The sequence below is a fragment of the Sorex araneus genome, chromosome 10 (genome assembly GCF_027595985.1).
Source record: "Sorex araneus isolate mSorAra2 chromosome 10, mSorAra2.pri, whole genome shotgun sequence".
Classification (NCBI taxonomy): Eukaryota; Metazoa; Chordata; class Mammalia; order Eulipotyphla; family Soricidae; genus Sorex; species Sorex araneus.
In genome coordinates, this window is record NC_073311.1 from 61,673,665 (window position 1) to 61,693,087 (window position 19,423).

The following is a 19,423-nucleotide window of genomic DNA, read 5'->3' on the forward strand; positions in this document are numbered from 1 at the left end:
GGTAGGGCGTTTGCCTTGCACGCGGCCGACCCGGGTTCGATTCCCAGCATCCCATATGGTCCCCTGAGCACCGCCAGGGGCGATTCCTGAGTGCAGAGCCAGGAGTAACCCTTGTGTACTGCCAGGTGTGACCCAAAAAGCAAAAAAAAAAAAAAAAAGAAAGAAAAAAAAGAAATTAATAAATACATGGCCAGAGAGCTATATATTTCAAAGTTATTCTAAAGGCCTTTTCTTTGATAATAAAATCTTATCGTTAAATTCAGAATTAATGCAAAACAATGCATCAAAAAAATATATAACTACAAGCTGCTACTGTCACCTCCCATCCAAATGCTTAGAGACATGGTTCTTCTTACTTTGAGCATAAAATGAAAAATATCTCCATGCAAAATTAAACCCTGGGCCTCACAGCTCTGACTGTGACTCAGCAGTCAACACCAGGTAAATCTCCCTGAGCAAGAGCTTTTCACGGTATGCAAAATGTCAATATTTTCACTGCAGGAACTATAAAAAGGGTCTGCATTCACACATTCTCTTTTTAAACTCAAATGCCAAAAGGAAGAAAGGCTCGGATGGAAAGCTAGTCAGAAACAGAAACAAAACTTAAAAACAAAACCAAATCAAACAAAACAAAACAAACAAACAAAAAAAAACGAGAAGGAAATAACAGTGGGTGGAGGCACCTTACCAGTCTTGGGTGTCAAACTCAAATCTGTATCGGAAGAGGAGGACTGCCGACTGTAGGACTTGGAAGGTGAAAAGGAATAAGTTTGGTTTTTCAGAGGGGTGGAGGGTCCTGATGAGTGAGTATTGGGATTGGGATCTTCATTGAAGGGATGCCTGCCAGAAGAAGGTGGAGAAATATTAAGTCATCATGCGCCAGGACCCTGACGGGGCGGGGCCGCATGATCCAAACGCTGACCAGGCCAGGGCTGGGGCGGGGCCTGCGGCCGTTCCTTACTGATGGATTCGGGAATGAGGTCCCAGAGAGCCGACGGCCGTTTAACCATTCATCACTCTCCAGATAAATAATTATCTGCATCGAAACAGTTAATAAGCCAAGTAAAAATGCAAAAAAGCGTGAAATGACAGACTTAGGGGGGGGTTAAAAAATATTAAAGGGAGAAATAAAAAGAATAAATACATGACTGAAAATATGTTCAAATAAACAATGCTTTTTTTATTTAAGTTCTAAAAAAGGAAAAAAAAAATGATGACTGCAAATGGTGTGTGTAAATATTCCTTAAGTGTTTTTATATTTGCACACACGGTTATCTTCAAAAGAAAACTGTTTCCTTATCCCATAGCATCAAGAGTGCCACAGCTAAAAACACACCGGGGGGCGGGAGCAGCGCTACGGAGAACACTGGGGGCCTGGTCTGTGTTTCTGCAGAACCGTTGCTTACCTGTTTTCCACCAGGTCTCTTCCATAGAAAACAAACCCGGCGCCCGAAACAGGTTCGGTACATGGAGAAAACAAGGCCCCGGGCAGCTTGGGCAGGGAGTTCAGTTCCAATCCAACCCGCCGTTTTCCCTCCCGCCCAAGACAGAAACGGCGGCCTGAGGCGCATGTACGTGGCGGGGGTGCCCCGAGATCTATGGAAGAGACCCTGGAGGCTGGAGACCACCCTGGCCTCCGAGGAGCCAGCACCTGGGGGGGCGGCTGCCGACGCCGTTCCTTCCTGCGGCTGCCCTGAGAGCAGGAGAGGAGGACGCGACGCCTCGGCGAGGGGGGGGCCTGGCTCCCTGCCTGCCTGCCCCCACGGCCACTCGGCCCCTGGCCTGCCGACCCCAGCTCTGCGGTCTGAGCGGTCTCGTACCAGTGTAGATGAGAGTGGGAACAGACACAGAGAAGTTCTGAGTAAGTCGGGAGCCAGTAGCAGTGTGAATTGGGCTGTTGTGAGTCGAGCGGCATCCATGGCTTGGAGGGTGGACCAGCGGAGACCTGGGGGGGCGTGCGGGGGTCACAGTGGGAGGAGAGAAAACAGTACATACAACAGACAGCAAAAGTTACGTTAGACTCGTTCCCGGGCAGCGGGAGGGAGGGGAGAGGGACTCCTTCCGAGTCCCCCGCATGCAGGAGTCAGGCTGGAACTCGGAAGCTAAGCCTCGATGCTAAGCTCTAGTCCGAAGGATCCGGTTAGTGACGTGAGTGCCAAGGAGCAAAGAGAGCGGCAAGCAGAGGGCCGGGGGGCGGTTAGTAAGGCCAGGACTCGCTCGGACCTTCCGCTGCTTTCAAATGCTCGCAGGGGTGTCAACCACACTGGCTTTGGGGGAGAAAACACCCACAGAAATGGAGCCCGAGTCCTCCTGTTGCCTGTTTCCCCTTGAAAGGGAGAGAGGGACGGGGCTGGCAGAACGCCACTTCCTCGAGGGAGGTCTCCCTGCGCTGTCTGGGACCTCCAGGCAGGAAGGCTCCGGGGCGTGGAAGAGGCCACCACGGAGCGATGACACACGGGACGGACGGACGCAGAGAGGCCTGGCGGCATTTCAGCGCCGACACCGAGCTTGAAGCCGGGTCACGCTGGACAGACAGCGGGGGCAGGGGGGGGTCTGACGCGATGGGCGAGGCCACACGTGGGCAAGGCCCCGTGCCCAGTGCCCGGTGACACACGCTTGCCCCAGCTACCGGCACTGCCAGGCGTGCCCCGGTGCCCCCCAGCTAAGCAGGGCCTCAGTGTCTGCCGGAGCCGCCCCCGTGGACCACACGGCCTCTTAGCGCCGCCTGGGAACCCCCCAACCCACCAAAAAGTTCAATAAACAATGTGAAGGGTTCCTGTCTACCGCTGAAACAGAGGGAACGGAAACGTAGGCAGAGTTTATGAGAGCACATTCTGAAAAGTGCTGCGCTAGGAACGCCTGCCCGTGACCAGCCACAGCACGGGCGCGTACGCTCTGCGTCACACGGAAACTCTCCGCAAGGGACCCAGCTAAGAGGGCAGTGACACAGGACGGGAGCAAAGGAAGCTGAACCCGCACCCAGGATTCCGTACCACCTCTCACCTCACCACGTGCTGCCTTTCCTTATGCAGACGTAACTAGGGGAAATACTCACACACTAAAGCTACTGGATCCCATTTTCAGAATTCAAATGACAAGCAGGCTAAGAACCAAACTTTTCCTGGCCTTTCTATCACCCAGTGGACATTCCCGCAAAATCGCAATTTTCAAGGCTAAAATATAAGCTATTATTACTTGGCAATAATTATCTTTAGTAATTTAGAGACAAGTTTCTTAAATTATTGCTACTTTTATAACAGGGCAAATATTTCTACTTTTGCTGCTAGTTTAAATTTATTTTTATTTTATTTTTATAAAGTTGTTCACAATAGTTCATTTAATATTCAAACACAATTAATATTCAAACACCAATCCCACCACCATGCACCTTCCCCCCACTATAAGAGGAAGGTGTGTGGAGATTGCTGTGTTTCCTCCTGGAGCCATTTCAGCCCTGTGTAAGAGATTACACGCATGTATGCTAAACCCATGGGTCAGCGAGGCTGTAAGAGGTCACGTGGCCGCAAATGCAGCTGCACACTCCAGGACGTTCTATGTCACTCTCTTCCACTACTTTAAATTTAAAATGTGTTTTATTATTGGGGAAAAAATCAAACATCTCATTGGCCTCCAATTTTTATGCAAACAACTATGATTTTGCTTGTTTTTTCTTTGTTATAGTCACTAACAGATTTAATGTCTTAAAAATCAGTGTCCCATGGAGAAATGGGAGCTAAACTCTCTTTAGAAGTACTTAATTTTTTAAGTAGAAAAAAAATAAATCATACTTCTATGCACTTCTACCATTAAGGTAGTTTAGTCAGCGAAGACCAGAGATTTATATTGTACATTGCATTAAACATCTAAGGGGGGTGGGGGGAACCACACTGATGAAAGAGAATAAGCCACTCACAAAATCAAAATCAAATGAACACTGCAAAATGTTCAATTTAAAATCCAAATACACTAAATCATAACCATAACACATTCTTGACATTTTAATCCTTACCAGTCTACTTGAATAAAAGGTTTCCTTACTAAACATAATGGCACTTCTGAAATTAAATCCACTCAGACAGAAACATAATCCACACCACCTTTCATCAAATTCCTGTCCAAAATCAACAATACCATAATTAAATACTAGAATAATTATAATTAGCTGAATCATAAGCTAATTTTAAACTAGTCCTCGGCTTCATTCATTATCAACAATACAAAGAAACCGGTTGAAAGGAATCCATCTACAGTTTCATTTGTTTGGTTATTTCTAATCACTTGACAAGCAGTCATTACTATTTCAGAAAATATTAACGAGGCAAATTAAATTCTTCGTGGCATGAATACTTGACTATTTAAAGCAAAGGGCTACAACCAAAACAGAAGAGAAAGAGAGGCAGAGTCACAAAAAATATCCACACTAACAGAGTTGCCCCTGGAGTAGGCAAACACACTCCCTACTCCACACACAACTCTAAATACCAACAGGTAGTACGGTTTGCTTTCTCCACCAAGTAATTTAGTGAAAAGAGAAAAACCTCAAACAACACAGATGCAAAACCCAGGCCCCGTGAGACAGTGCGGACAGGGCTGGCGGGGATGGGGAGGAGGGATCTGACCTTTACTCAAACTTGCTATGGAAAGAGGAAAAACACCCGAGTCCCTCACAAAGTGACTCCTACCCTCTGACTACGCCTGTGCAGCAACACGCGCCTAATATCTCAGATCTCCTGGGGGCCGAGAGACAGCGGGGAGGGCGTCTGCCTTGCAGCACGTGGCCGACCCAGGTTCAAGCCCCGGAAATGGTCCCGTGAGCTCCCCATTAGTGACCGCTGAGCACAGAGTCAGGAGTGACCCCTAAGCACCACAGGGTGTGGCCCCCAAACAAACAAATAACAACGAAAAAGGAACCTCAAATGGAGTATAAGCAAATTTAAAACGTTTCCTAAAAAAATTAAGCAATGCTTCCTCTTGTGATGAAAATTAACCCGAGGCCATAAGAGAGGATTTCTTTTTTTAAAAGAATAAAGCTCTAAAGAGGAAACTTCCTAGTGCTCGCCAGTCTCAGTCTGAATCAGTCTCCACTGACCACTCCGCGGCTCGGAAGCATTTCCAAATCTCTGAGGAACGGGATCTGACTACCTGGGGGACAGGGAAGATCAGGAAGCCACCTGCTAGCCAGGCCGGAGCTCGGAGATGCCCGATTCTATGTGAACACGTGCAATACTCACTGGCTGCATCCATGGACGCTTCTGGGCTACCTGCAGAATTGCTGACCTCAGCCTTCTGGTCATTTAAAATAAATCCACTGGTCCTTTTACTCGCAAGAACTTCTAGATTAAAGGCTCCCGTAGACGCCTTTCCGGACAGATGGAGTCCTTGCAGTTCTGACTAGCCCTGTCACAGTCAGTCATTCTAGGACCCAACAAGAGAGAGGGGTTGCTCTCCCTTCTACCAAAAAAAAAAAGAAGTTTTCATTTCAAGCATCCCCTATGGACATACGAAGGATGCCACAGAAGTCAAACCCAGACAACAGAAAGGGTTTTTAGTCCTTTAGATCAGAAACAGCAGTGTTTGGTCAACAAAGAAAAAGACAAGAAATTACATAGCAAGTGCCTCAATAGTTACTATCTGGCTTTTGAGAAAGGCCGCCAATGTCCGCCTTACAGGGTCCCCGCTACTCCCTTTTGCACACAGTGATTCACATGGACTTCTCGGCCTCGGCAGGCACTGGAGGTGGAACCCACGAGAGTCAACTCTTCCAGGATGCGGATAGTTAACTGCAACTGGACTCTCGGCTGCAGGGGTTTAAGGACTACACAGACAGGAAGCAAACCTCTCCATGTTCAACAGCCATTTCCTGCCTCGGACATACACTGTCTAAAGATCCAGAATTAAGTTTGATTGTGCATAGCTTACACGTCATACCGAGACCATAGGAATAAAATATCAGGAATAACTAAAGAGTCTTGAGCTTCACACTGGGGTAGTCACCTCTAGTAAGAAAACTGACATAGAAAAGAGCTCGTGGTGAACATCTCTACTAGAATGTTCGAAATAAAATGGAAATGAGTAAGTGAAAGGTAACAAGTGCCATGAAAACAACCCACGGACTCATACTTACTCCTTCATGTCTTTGGATGGGGAACTGCACGCAGGAAGGAACGCGGGGCTACTGAGCTTATCCAGCGTGCAGGCTGTGCCTATGGCGCGTACCACTAACCCAGATTCGCCTTCCAGATCAAAGCACTGCAGGTACCCGACAACCGCATTTCCTCTCATCTCCAGCACTTTCAGGCCAATCTTCCTCTGCAGCTCACCTGCAAAGGGAAAAAAATATGTCCTGCTTCATCCTCGGGCACGGTACCATAGAAAGCTGCATATGTCGGTGACAGAGGAGACCCCCCCCCCAAAAAAAAAATTGATTTTCAGATTTGAAAAGAACCAAAGAAGATTTCTGGTCTAGCCTTCTACTCCGAGGAAGCCGATGAGTAACTGCATTTTACAGAGGTGCAAAGAAGGATCATTCCTTCGACATTCATTTGCTGAAATAATTTGCTGCAATAATCTGGACTGTGTACTGTGTGGATCTGGAGCGATAGGACAGCGGGTAGGGCACTTGCCTTGCACACGGCCGACCTGGGTTCTAGTCCTCTGTCCCTCTCGGAGAGCCCAGCAAGCTACTGAGAGTATCCCGCCCGCACGGCAGAGCCTGGCAAGCTCCCCGTGGCGTATTCGATATGCCAAAAACAGTAACAAGTCTCACAATGGAGACGTTACTGGTGCCCGCTCAAGCAAATCGATGAACAACAGGACGACAGTGCTGCAGTGCTACAGCGTACTGTGGGCCTGGCACTGCCCCTTTGTTCTGAGTGCTAGAGACACAGCAGTGAACACAGGAAATAAAGTCCCAATCTAGTGCAGTTGGCAGGATGGTAGAGAAACGAATTTGAAAAAAAGTAAATATTACGGGGCTCAGGCCACATCAAAGTGCTGAACACAGGCTTCGCATGCAGGAACCATGGGTCAGTCTCCACCAATGCAGGGTCCCCTGAGCACGTCTGAGATAGACCCGAGAGCACCGGGCAGGGGTGACCCACAGACACCACTAGCTATGCCCCCAGACTAACCACCCATAAAAACAGATGCTGAAGAAAAAGTGTCACTTAGATGGTATGCTACATATAAACACGGAGACTACGCGGCATCTAGAAATACTGACTTATACCAAGTAATGTAGCAACATTTTATAATTTACATGTAAGACAATTCTATCACTTATATCCCTTACGCTAAATAACATATCACTGTAACACTGGGCACCAGCAACGTCTTCATTTGTCCCTGTCGCGTACTAGCGTAGCCCAATGGTGTCTGCTCGCTCCAGGAACACAAAGAGCACGTTGTTGCTACTGTCTTTATTAAGAATATTTTCATATTTTTAAACATATAAATTTTTGCATGTAATTAATATTTGGGGGTCAGAGAGAAGGTATAGCAGGTAGGGCACTCGTGTTACACCTCGCTGACTCACGTTTGATTCCTGGCACCCCAGATGGTTCCCCAAGACTCGCCAGAAATAATAGCTGAGTACAGAGCCAGGAGTAAGCCCGGAGCACTGCCAGGTGTGGAGCCCCCCAAAATTAAAGATTATCTAATCTATATAAGTATACTTATTCTTATATTCTTATACAGACCATGAGACATCTATACACATAGACAGTCTTTGTAGATGATAAACAGGTTCTTCAATGAAATATAAAATGACAAGTGGTTAAAGGAATATTAAAAACAATCTTTGAACAACAACAACAACGAAATTAGAGATATTACCTGAACTGCGCCTAGAAATGAATGCTAGAGGGAAGAAAATTAGCTCCTGCCTCTCCGAGAGCCAAACTGTCCCAGCTATGAAGGGACTCTCGGATATGAATGGAGGCTGGAGAAACAGCCCCGGGTACGGCACCGCCTAACATGCAGCCATGTCCTCACCCTGCTCAGATCCCCAGCACCAGCACACGTGACCCCTGAGCACCACCGGGAGTGACTCAAAAACAAAACAGAAAAGTCCCTAAAGCTAGAAAGCTGATCTGTAAAAGTATTAAGATGGAAGCGGAGCAGTAGCACGGCAGGTAAGGCAGCTGCAGCAGGCCAGGATCAATCCCCAGTGCCCATGACCGTCAGTGCCCTGAGCACTGCCAGGAGTGATTCCTGAGTACAGACTCAGGAGCAATCCTGGAGGACTGCTGGGGGTGGCCCCAAGAAGCTAGATAGAAGAAAGGTATCAGAGGAAAATGCGTGGGTTCGGAAGCACCGAGCCAGGGGTAAGGAGATATGTACACATCAGAATCCTTAGACAACTTATCACAGAGAAGTGGGAAACTTGAGCCTTGAGTCGGTCAGTAAGGAAGCTTTGTTTTGTTTCTCAAAATACCTGACATTAAAGAAATGAGCCTCTGCCTGGCCTCGTTGGATGCCCGCGGGGTGCGAATCCGGTCGATCCACTGGTACTCGGGGTCTTCGTTGACCACAAGCTCCTCCACAAACCCGTGAATCATCACAGCTCGGTAGCACTTTGGAATAGACGTAGCTGCAAAGACAGAGTTTCCATCAAACTTCCACTGGTCACACGCTAGGTTCAATTATTCTTCAACTATAAAACTAAGTTCTTTCCTCTTGGATATAAATAATACAAAGACATTTTTACTGTGATCATCTCTAAGCAACTATAACAATAACCTTTCCGATCGGCCTTCTAAGAGCCACTTTATTCTTAGAAGTAATTGATTTCTTGCAAAGCAAAATAACAATATGGCATTGTCCAAAGGCCCTGTATCAAAAATGCCGGAAACAAGTGCTGGCAGAGACATGGAGACAAAGAAATCCTCGTTTGGGGCTGGAGGAACAGTCTAGAAGGGCCGGGCGCTTGCCCCACAGCACTGCCAGGGGTCACTCGTGAGCACAGAGGCAGGAGTAGCACCTAGGAGAGGCCCAAATCCCACACACACCCCGCACTGCTGGTGGGAAGGTGAACTGGTTCTGTTTCTAGGGAAAAAAGAATAAGATTTCTCAAAAAAAATTAAAAAAAGATCTATCCACCAGTATTGTATATCCTAGATGTCGATTCCTTATCAGAGGGGTTCTGGGTAAACATTCCTTCCCATTCTGTGGGCTCTCTCTGTATTTTGGTCACTGTTTCTTTTGAGGCACAGAAGCTCCTTAGTCTGATGTAGTACCATTTGTTTATGTTTCCACTTGCCTAAAAGTAGAGAGAGAGTATGGGGGGAAACTGTCTGCCATGAAGGCAGTGGGAGGGCGGGAAAGGGGGGTTACTTGGGGCATTGGTGGTGGGGACTGTGCACTGGTGGAGGGCTGGGTGTTGGGTCATTGCTTGATTGTAACTCAAACATGAAAACTTGTTACTGTATCTCACAGTGACACAATAAGAAAAAAAAAATCTATCTACTCTCCAATCCTTCTATTCCTCACGGATGTAACCATCCGAAGAACAGAAAAACAGGCATCCGCAGAGACACGGGTGACTCTGACAACGAGCCACGGCCAGGGGCAGATGAGGGACGACGAGATGCGGGTCTCCACACGCACAGGCGGGAAGAACGACGTGGCCTTGCTGTCTGCGATGACACTGAGCAAAATGGAGGCAGTTACGCTAGGCGGAACAGAACAGGCAACAAATGCTGGTGACCCCAGTCACAGGCAAGAGAGAGAAGGAGGCCGGGAACAGGAAACGCACAGTGCAAACAAACCCTGAGACTGACGAGAAAACGAAGCCATGGAGGCGGGCGAGGGGAAGGCGACGGTGTCATCAGCGATGGTGGAGGGACATTAGCCTCTGGAGGGACGGCAGCCTTACCCCTGCAACACTAATTCACACCACTTACCTGCTTGCAAACCAATGTGACGTCAATAAATTAATATATACAAAACAATCCATTTTTTGGTGACATCCTGCATCTTTCTCAAGTATATAGAATTTTTTTTTATAGACACCAGCATTACCAAGTTTGGTTTTTGTTTGTTTTTTAAAGAAGATAGTAGTGAGCTGGTGTACATCCCAGACGGCAGCTCCTTCCCGCCATGGGCAGAGGAGTCGGGGTCTTCTGCTACCCCCAGCCAGACGCCAGGTGGTGGCACAGGGACTGGATGCTTATCAGACGTGGAGCAGCAAATGTCACCAGGCTCAAAGCAGAGGGCCAGAGAACACCCGGCATGAGTCTCTTAAGCTAGTCGCTGGAGTACTGCGCTAAGTCGGCACTGGAGCGTTTCCCAACCCATTAATCCGGGTTGGCTGCAGAATGCCCAGCTATGTCCAGTCCTGACCCACACCCAGGGAAGCCATTTTCACTGTGACATTTTACTCCTGCCTGCAAGAGCCTGTGTCACTCCAGAGGCCCCCCCATACCTGCACCCACGGTTCCTCACAGGACCCGTCACCGGAGTAAGGAAACAATTCTCTCTCCTCTTTGTCTTTTTAAATGTTTATCTCCCTTCATCTTTTTTTTTTTTTTTGGTTTGTTTGGTTTGTTTGTTTGTTTTTTGGTTTGTTTGTGGATGGACTGGAACAATAGCACAACAGGTAGGGCATTTGCCTTGCACGCAGCCCCAGCCCCGACCCGGGTTTGATTCCTCCGCCCCTCTCAGAGAGTCCGGTAAGCTATGGAGAGTATCCCGCCCGCACGGTAGAGCCTGGCTAGCTACCCTGTGGCATATTCCATATGCTAAAAACAGTAACAACAAGTCTCATAATGGAGACGTTACTGGTGCCCGCTCGAGCAAATCGATGAACAACAGGATGACAGTGCTACCGCGCTTGTTTGTGGGTGCTGGGAATCAAACACAGGGTGTGAGTTGTGTGCTTATCGCTGAGCTACATCCCTCACCCTCTGTTTTTCATTTCCTTCTCCCCCTCTCCACCTCTTTCTCTCAGTTTTTTGGACAGTGTATAGTTACACGGTATGGAATGTTTTAATCTGTGAAAGAAAGATGTTAACAGGGAAAAAAAAAATCAACCTTGATTAATAGTAATAAATAATGATGTGAAATCACTCCAGGACTTCTTTTCCAGGGGCGTTTAACTCCTGGTGTGCAAGAGTTATCCTGCTCTAGTGCACGGCATAGGCTTGTCACATGAGTGTCCAACAGTAACTCCTAAGGCCACAGAAGCCTTCGGCAAGACCCGAGTGTCCATCTGTCACGAATGGCCGTGTGTCCGTGTGAGTCCCAGCGGGGTGAGAGGGAGCTGCCCGACTCAGAGATACTAGAGAGTGTGGCGTCTGCTTCCCCTCCTGTCAAGAGCCTCAGCCTACGGTTGGCCATGAAGATGGCCCAAGGCCAGGGTTCGGGACAGCGGGCACCTGCATGGTGCCACAGCTTCGGGCCATGCTCCCACGGGCAGTGGTTTTCTTTCTGCAAGTGGCCAGGGTGGACGTGGACTCACACAGCTCAGGCCAAGCTGGGGGCTGGGTGCGGGTGCATCTGGGCTGGTGGTCCTGGGGCACCGGCACCCAGAACTTCGACTCTCTGGGGAGGGGTGGGTCTGCCGCACCCCAGCAGGGAAAACCAGCCCTGATCCCCGCCTGTCTCCGGACAGCCCTGGGGCGCGGATGGAGCAGGAAGGTCTCCCAGCCGGGGCTCAGGCACCCGTGGGGCCCTTCAGCAAGGGCGGCCGGGCTGTTTCTGTAGCAGATGGAGTTTCCCCTCGATCTGGGAAAGAGGCCAGCAGCCTCCCCTGGTCCCGCTTCCCTCGGCACCCAGGGCTGCCGCCAGCTGACGGGATTCCGGCCGAGACCGGGAGGGGGGGGGGCGCTGCCTCCCCCTCCGAGACTCCTGAGACCAGGCCACGGGCCTCTTCCAACGAATACTGAGCCACTGGCCTTCTCTGGGCCGAGACGACACGAGACATCTCTCACTTCAAAGGCACGCAGAGAGTCCCCGGAAGAAGGAGAGCGACTGTTTCTGAAACACTTGGGTTCTCGGCATTAAGACCACAGGATAACAGGCTTTCCATTAGCCTCCTGAAATATTAATCCAATTTCCCAGATTTAAGAATGATTCAATTTCCTGTTTTAAAACAAGTAATGAAATATGTTTCACTTACTGCAAAAGAACTTGACTCCACAAGACGACTGCCGAAATCGATTTAAATCGTTGAAGAGGTCAACCTTAACAACCACATTTATCTCCCCACGGATACCTAGAATTTCAAAGGGAAAATCAAGGCACTACGTTAAAAAAATAAATAAAACAATTAAATAATCAAGCAAATAAATGTCAGTGGTTTCTAAACAATGTGCCAACAGCAACGGCAATGCTAACTGTAGTTTTCTAATTTTTCAGATATAAGTAACTTCTTGATAGCACTTTCTGAAAAACAGTTCTACATTCCAGATAAATAACTTCTTCATTTTTTTCCTTCTTGTTTTTTTGTCTTGGGCCACCCCCAGTGACGCTTAGGCTGGCTCTGTGCCCTGTGCTCAGGGTCCCACCTGGCAGGCTGAGGGATCAAACCCAACTACAGCCACATTCAGGCTGACCCACTGTACTCCCACTCCAACAACAAATAATTTTCAATTTTACTTAAGCCTTCACTTATTTCAACCGAGGCTAATTAGAGAGAAGTGCTATTTAAATAATAATAATAATAATGGAGATGACAATGACATTGGTGAGTATCTGTTATGTTCTGAGTGTTTTGTGTAGTCTCTCAAAATATTTACATCAGCCAGGGAACATCTATATAAATATTATTGCCCCCGTTTTATAGAGGAAGCAACAGAAGTTTAAATAACGGTTAAAGAATGTATATAAGGTGTTACTAGTAAATGAAAGAAGCAGGATTAAAAGTCAGATCTTCTGAACCCCAAAAAAACGCTTATAAAGGGGCTGGAGCAATAGCACAGCGGGTAGGGCGTTTGCCTTGCACGTGGCCGACCCGGGTTCGAATCCCAGCATCCCATATGGTCCCCTGAGCACCGCCAGGGGTAATTCCTGAGTGCAGAGCCAGGAGTAACCCCTGTGCATCGCCGGGTGTGACCCAAAAAGCCAAAAAAAAAAAACAAAACAAAACAAAAAACGCTTATAAAGAGCTAAGAATCTCATTTAACACAAGTGAAGTTTTATTCTTTGCAGTGAATATTAATTCAAATAAACTAAAAATGTGAAAAAGTATTTTCAGAATATCTCACATAAATACGAATGACACAATCCCTACCGGACTGAGTGGGGGCTGGAGACAGCACAGGAATTAAGGCGCTGGCCTTGCACTTGGCTGACCCCAGCTGGATCCCTGGCACCGCATTTGGCTCGCCAGCACTGCCGAGAGTGATCCTTGAGCACAGAGCCAGGAGTAGGCCTGGAGCACCGCCACGTGTAGCTCCAAAATTAAAAAATCAGTACAGGGGCTGGAGCGATAGCACAGCGAGGAGGGCGTTTGCCTTGCACGTGGCCGACCTGGGTTTGATTCCCAGCATCCATATGGTCCCCTGAGCACCGCCAGGAGTAATTCCTGAGTACATGAGCCAGGAGTAACCCGTGTGCATCGCTGGGTGTGATCCAGAAAGCAAAAAAAATAAAAAATAATAAAAAATAAAAAATCAGTACAACTGACTGCCCAGACTTCACACCAAATTCCAATTTATGGAGGAAGGCAGTCAAGAACGATTTGCTCAGTTACTCACTGAAATAATAAAAGATTGTGTTCCTCAAAAACGGGGGGCTATACATATAATGAACCAGCTGTAGACAACATACAACGTGGAAATGCATACAGCTACGACTGTAATCAAGTTCAGATTAATTCTCAGCGTGTGGCTGCGACAGCCAAGACCCGACACCGTGCTCCCCCGAGCACCACTGGGGATCATCCGGAGCACAGAGCCAGGGACGGTCCCTGAGTGCCACCGGGGCTGGCCCCAGCCCTCCCCTCCCCAAAGCACTGTGGAGTGGGGCGAGAGCCACAGCACAGCAGGCAGGGTGCTTCCACCGAGCGGGCCTTGAAAATAGAGCCAGCCCCGAGCATCACTGCGTCTGGGACAAGAAAGAAAGTTACGGAGGATCTCAGAGTCTTCGTGTGAGTCAACTGTCAATATTTGCCGTACTTATATATCATTTAATATTTCATCTGTCGATATTTGCCAATGTTTATGAATGGATTTATAAAATTTTAATTTACAACTTCACTAAATAACTATTCACTTTTATAAAAACAATTATTTGGAGGAAAAAAATAACACTACTTTTTGTAAATCTCTGTACTATGCGGCTTAATGGAAAAAAGCTGGGGTTCTCGTTCCCATTCCCACCCTGCGCTTGACGTGTGCTGACATTACACATCATAAAACCTAAAAATCTCCAGTGTACACCTGGGGAAAAGTGGCTGTAAAAATGGTCGATGATGTGTGTGGCTCCGATTAAAAAAATACATATGTATACACATAAAACATAAAAGAAACAGCAAAGGGTGTAAGCATCCTGCTGGAAGCAGGTCTCAAGTCTGACCACGCAGACGTGTCGGGTATCTCGGGCCCCCCACCAAGGCCCAGGCCACTCTGGGAACCCTGCATCCGGCAACAGAAAACGTCTGAAGAAATTTTTAAGCAGAAAAATATCCATATTGTCCACCTGAAAAAATTCTGGAAAAATGCCAATACTAGATGACTTTTTTTTTTTTTTGCTTTTTTTTAGGGTCACACCCAGTGATGCTCAGGGATTACTCCTGGCTTTGCATTCAGGAATCACTCCTGGTGGTGCTCAGGGGAACCATAAGGGGGTGCCGGGGGGGCTGGAGTAATAGCACAGCGGGTAGGGTGTTTGCCTTACAAGCGGCCGACCCGGGCTCGAATCCCAGCATCCCATATGGTTTCCCGAGCACCGCCAGGAGTAATTCCTGAGTGCATGAGCCAGGAGTAACCCCTGTGCATTGCCGGGTGTGACCCCAAAAAAAAATTAAAAAGGGGGGGTGGCGGGAATCGAACCCGGGGCCACACGCAAGACAAACGCCCTACCCGCTGTGCTGCCGCTCCAGCCCCTCCCAGATGACTTTCAAACAATGCGCTTACGTAAGGTAAAACACAAATCCGGCCTCGCACTACGTTCAGGGCAGAGTCCTACTAACGGTACCCGCACAGCCATGAAAGATGCCGGAAACACACAGAGGGATGCGGCGGGTCCGGCCGGCGCTGCCTCCTTACCGTGGATGGTGTCGTAGATGGGGAACCAGCCCGAGATGACGGTGGCGGCCTCGCTGTAGAGCAGGGGGTCGATGTCGATGTACACCTTGCCGATGGCGTCGTTGGCGCTGTAGGTGTCGTGGTCCAGGACCGTGATCTGCAGGGGCTCGTCCTGCAGGTCCTCGTCGTCCACCTGAAAGGAGCCTCGGGTGAAACCTTCAGAGCTTAAAAATCTTCACGCACCGACTATAGACATCTCAGGGCTCCCAGGGTTAAAAGGAAAAAAAAATTCCTTATTTCTAAGGAAAAAATGAAACAAACCTTAAGGGTTTGTCTTAAGGCACAGAGCAAGGAGCCCGGGAAGGGACGGCTCGGGGACAGAGTCCCTGCTCGGGCCCCAGAGGGAGGCCGCTTGGCCCGCAGGGGGCCCGAGCAGACCCCTGACCCCAGCCGGGAGCCACCCAAGCCCGGTGTGGGGACCAGCCCTGGGCACCACTAGGTGTGCCCACCCCTCGCCGAAACCGAGGCGGCTGGGGGCAAAAGTGCCCTCTCTGGCGTCACCCCATGAGCTCTGAGGGAACGGGGGATCTCCAGCCCCAACCCGCGTGTGGGCACTGGGGGCCTCGCAGCAAAGGTGCCACACGGGAGGGAGGGACATTTCCTTTTGTGAGGCACAAAGGTAAAGCGTCTAACTCCAGAAACTGCAACTTTGTATACAAGATGCCAAATGTCTTTAAAAAAAAAAAAAAAAGAACGGTTCACCGCCAAACTCAAAGGCAGGATGGTTAGCCAGCAAGGTTCTAAGCGCCCCAGAGGGGGCGGGTGAGAGCCACCCCGCCCCAAGGGACCCAGCCCCGGCAGCCAAAACCTCCACAACCCAAACAAAGTCATGCTCAGGGCCACTCCCCCTTACATATGAGTAAACATATTCCTGGGCACATCATAAAACACTCTACCCATTCCCCATAGTTACCACACCACATCTGAGGGGGTTCAGACAGTAGGCAACAAATCATAGAGGGAAATATATACATAAACATATATACATATTTTCAGATACATATAACCAAGCTCACATCACCCAAACTTTAACAACATGTTAGTGATATCCTATAGAATGTTTTAATGGTTCCTGCCAAAATAGAATAATCTTCACAGTTGAACACTTTTTTATAAGCGTGTTCAGCAGTTCTTTACAACAGACAATACAAAATACATTATTTCGGTTGTGTTTTGGGACAGAGATCGGGGTCTGGGATGGAAACATCCCGAATTGGGTGGTGGGAAGGTGTAATGGTGGTGGGATTGGTGTTTGAATATTGAATGTAATCAAACATTGTGAACTAACTCATAAAATTTAAAAATTTTAAAAAAAAAAGTAATGTGGAGTTCATGCCCAACTCAATCAGCTTAATTAATGGCTGAATAAATAGCAGTGCTCCTACATTACAGAAAAAAAATTTTTAAAAGAAAGAAAAAAAGACTCCAAGTCCTTCTCTCCGTATCGGCCCGCACTTCCCACTCTATCCCACAAAAACTCCCGCAGGAAACGCCTGCCGGAGTGGGCGACTCCCCCGGAGGGAGGGGCGCGTGAGGACGCCGCAGCCTCCAAGGGCCATTTCCGAGAATCACCCGGAGGTCAGAGCGACACGGCTCTTTCCACTCGGGTTCCCAAATGAGACCCACCCACGCCTCGCTCCCTCGCCTCTTCCTGACACGATTCCACGATTCCATGCGGGAGAGGAGGCGGCCACTGCAGGTTTCTCCCGCCGGCCCTTGGGGCCCTACCCTGGAGCCCGACTTGCCTCGGGGCTGCCGGCACATAACGAGGCCCCGAGGGTGCGGCCCGCGCAGTCTCTCTGTCCCCACCGGACACAGCAGGAAGGGGGCCGCGTGCAGAGCAGACAGAGGGCCCTGCCAGGACCCCCGCTGGGCACCCAGGCTGTGCGCTGTGGCCGTGCCCACCAGCAGGACTCGGGCACAGCAGCTGGGGCGGAGAGAGCGAGGAAAGAACAGGGGCCGGCACTTCTCTCCTGCCCCCCCTGCGTGCCGGGACGGCATCTCCACTCTGCTCGGCCGGGGCGTGGCTGTCTGAGATGCCGTTACCAGGAAACCCCGGCGAGCAGAGAAAAGGCCATAGAATCACGTGCTCCAACCCCAGCAAACAGTCCTCGGGGAGTCGGACCTCGAGCACCACCGTCGTGACGACAGAGAGCAACGGGACTGGGCCTCTGGCAGGGAGGGTTCCCGGGCGCTGAGCCCGGCGGGGCGTGGACGTCCCTCCCCCACCCCAGGGCCCAGTACCCGGGGGATGCGCTATGGACAGTTCCTCTCCTCCCGGGTGGGCGGGTCTCTGGACACTTTCCAGTTCTGCCTCCTCTAGTGCACGTCACGTAGGCACGGTGATCCGCGCTGTGACCGAGCTGCGGATTCCGAGGTCGTGCACATCTGGACTTAATCTGAAGGACGGCCAGCACCCAGCTGACCCTAGCTCGGGGCCCCACGCGTCCCAAGGTGGAGACTGGTTAGTGCCCTCTGGGAGAAGGGACAGTTTATGAGCAGCGTCCTCGCACCTTGTTACGCTGAGAACGGCTGAACTTGTCTGCGAGGCAGGAGCGCTAAGAGAGGCTAAAACACACCCAGAACCTGCAGTAAGACCAGGGCAGAATACAAAGGACTAGTTCTCATGACGACGATATACTTCCAGGCTACCCCCCACTCCTGTGGTGCCTGCAGGAGACCTAAAACCCAACAGAGAACAAGATGCAATCTATGAATGTTTGTCACTATGGTAAACATGAGTGTCCGGCAAATCCACGGTTCGCTGAACAACTAGCTCTTTTTCGCACATGCTCTGGCTAAACAATATCTCCGCAGCCATTAGTACTTTGTTCAAATCCTTGAAACTTAATTATAAGGGATAAGCATAAGCCTTTACTCCATTACCTGTCCAGTTCCTCGCTGATCCTGAGAAGCAACCTCCCCTCTGGAGATTAAGACTCAAAACACATCAAGGGATTACTGTGAGGGTCACGGATGTGCTGGTTCGCTTTTGAGAGGGATCCAGGAGTAGTGCACATGCTTCACATGTATGACGCCCTGCCCTGGGTTCTACCCCAGCACCAAGAGGTCCAACTCCCCGAGGACTGTTTGCTGTGGTTGGAGCGCGCGATTCTATGGCATTTCACATGTATGACGCCCTGGGTTCTACCCCAGCACTAAGGGCAGGAAATGGCTCGAGGGGTGGAACATGAGTTTGATCCCCAGCAAGTAGCAGCAGCCGCTGCACCCAGTACAGCTGAGTGGCCCCCGGCCCCCGGCCCCCGAGCACCACTGCCAAAATCCCTGTCCAAGGGACAGGGGCTCTTTTCTCTGAACAACTGAATTGTTTAAAATATACACATGCAACTATGTAGTATCTTGGTTTTGCCCAGAAATATTCCAAAACAGGGGCCGGGTAATAAATGAAACAAGTAGGGCTGGAGCGATAGCACAGCAGGGAGGCAGGGAGGGCGTTTGCCTTGCACACGGCCAACCCAAGTTCTATTCCCAGCATCCCATATGGTTCCCTGAGCACAGCCAGGGGTAATTCCTGAGTGCAGAGCCAGGAGTAACCCCTGTGCATCACCAGATGTGACCCAAAAAGCAAAAAGTAAAATAAAATAAATGAAACAAGAACAGCATAATGTAGACAACTTCGGTGACAGAGTTCAACATAGTAATAGGCTTGTGCGCATGTCTGAGTTTTCCCTTAATGAACCGTGGAAACAACGGCTGTGAGGTCCCGCCCACTCGGAGCCAGCTGTTGCCAGCCACTCCACCACGACCGCATCACGGGTACTTTCAATTAAAGGCAGTTCCGTCCTGACGCCGACCGTTCCTCCGAAGGTCCCTCCGTTTTCTCACTCCACCAGGAACACGGCAGAGGAAGTGGGGACATGAGGACCGAAGGGGGGGTCACAGGAAACACCGTCACCCCGAGTGCAGTGACACGGGATACACCGTCATCCCGGAGTGCAGTGACACGGGGAGTCCTCCCGCCGCCACTGATGAGTGTGGCGGTTCCTCACCAACCAAACTTCCCCGTGACCTGGGGATTCCGCCTCTGGGCTTCGACCCTGCACAAGTGAGACTGAGGCACAAACACTCCCTACGGCGTTCACAGCCGCCCCCACCAGGACCAGGCCGGCGGGGAGGGGCACAAGACAAGCGAGCAACAGAGACGTGGACGGACG

General features: G+C 49.6%; 1 protein-coding gene across 20 annotated transcripts in view; it reads right to left on the reverse strand.

Moving 5' to 3' along the window:
- C2CD5 (C2 calcium dependent domain containing 5) overlaps positions 1-19,423 on the reverse strand; it is a 92,557-nt gene that overhangs the window by 61,456 nt on the left and 11,678 nt on the right. For 10 of the 20 annotated variants that reach the window (XM_055118576.1, XM_055118571.1, XM_055118564.1 and 7 more), the window contains exons 3-7: positions 15,210-15,381; positions 12,119-12,214; positions 8,435-8,590; positions 6,125-6,320; positions 689-840 (exon numbers count right to left, since the gene is read on the reverse strand). In XM_055118576.1, coding sequence (XP_054974551.1) covers positions 689-840; positions 6,125-6,320; positions 8,435-8,590; positions 12,119-12,214; positions 15,210-15,381 — 772 coding nt within the window. Of the gene's footprint in view, positions 1-688; positions 841-1,820; positions 1,946-6,124; positions 6,321-8,434; positions 8,591-12,118; positions 12,215-15,209; positions 15,382-19,423 lie in introns of those variants that run through there. The other 10 variants (XM_055118577.1, XM_055118574.1, XM_055118572.1 and 7 more) reach the window with 2 other exon arrangements.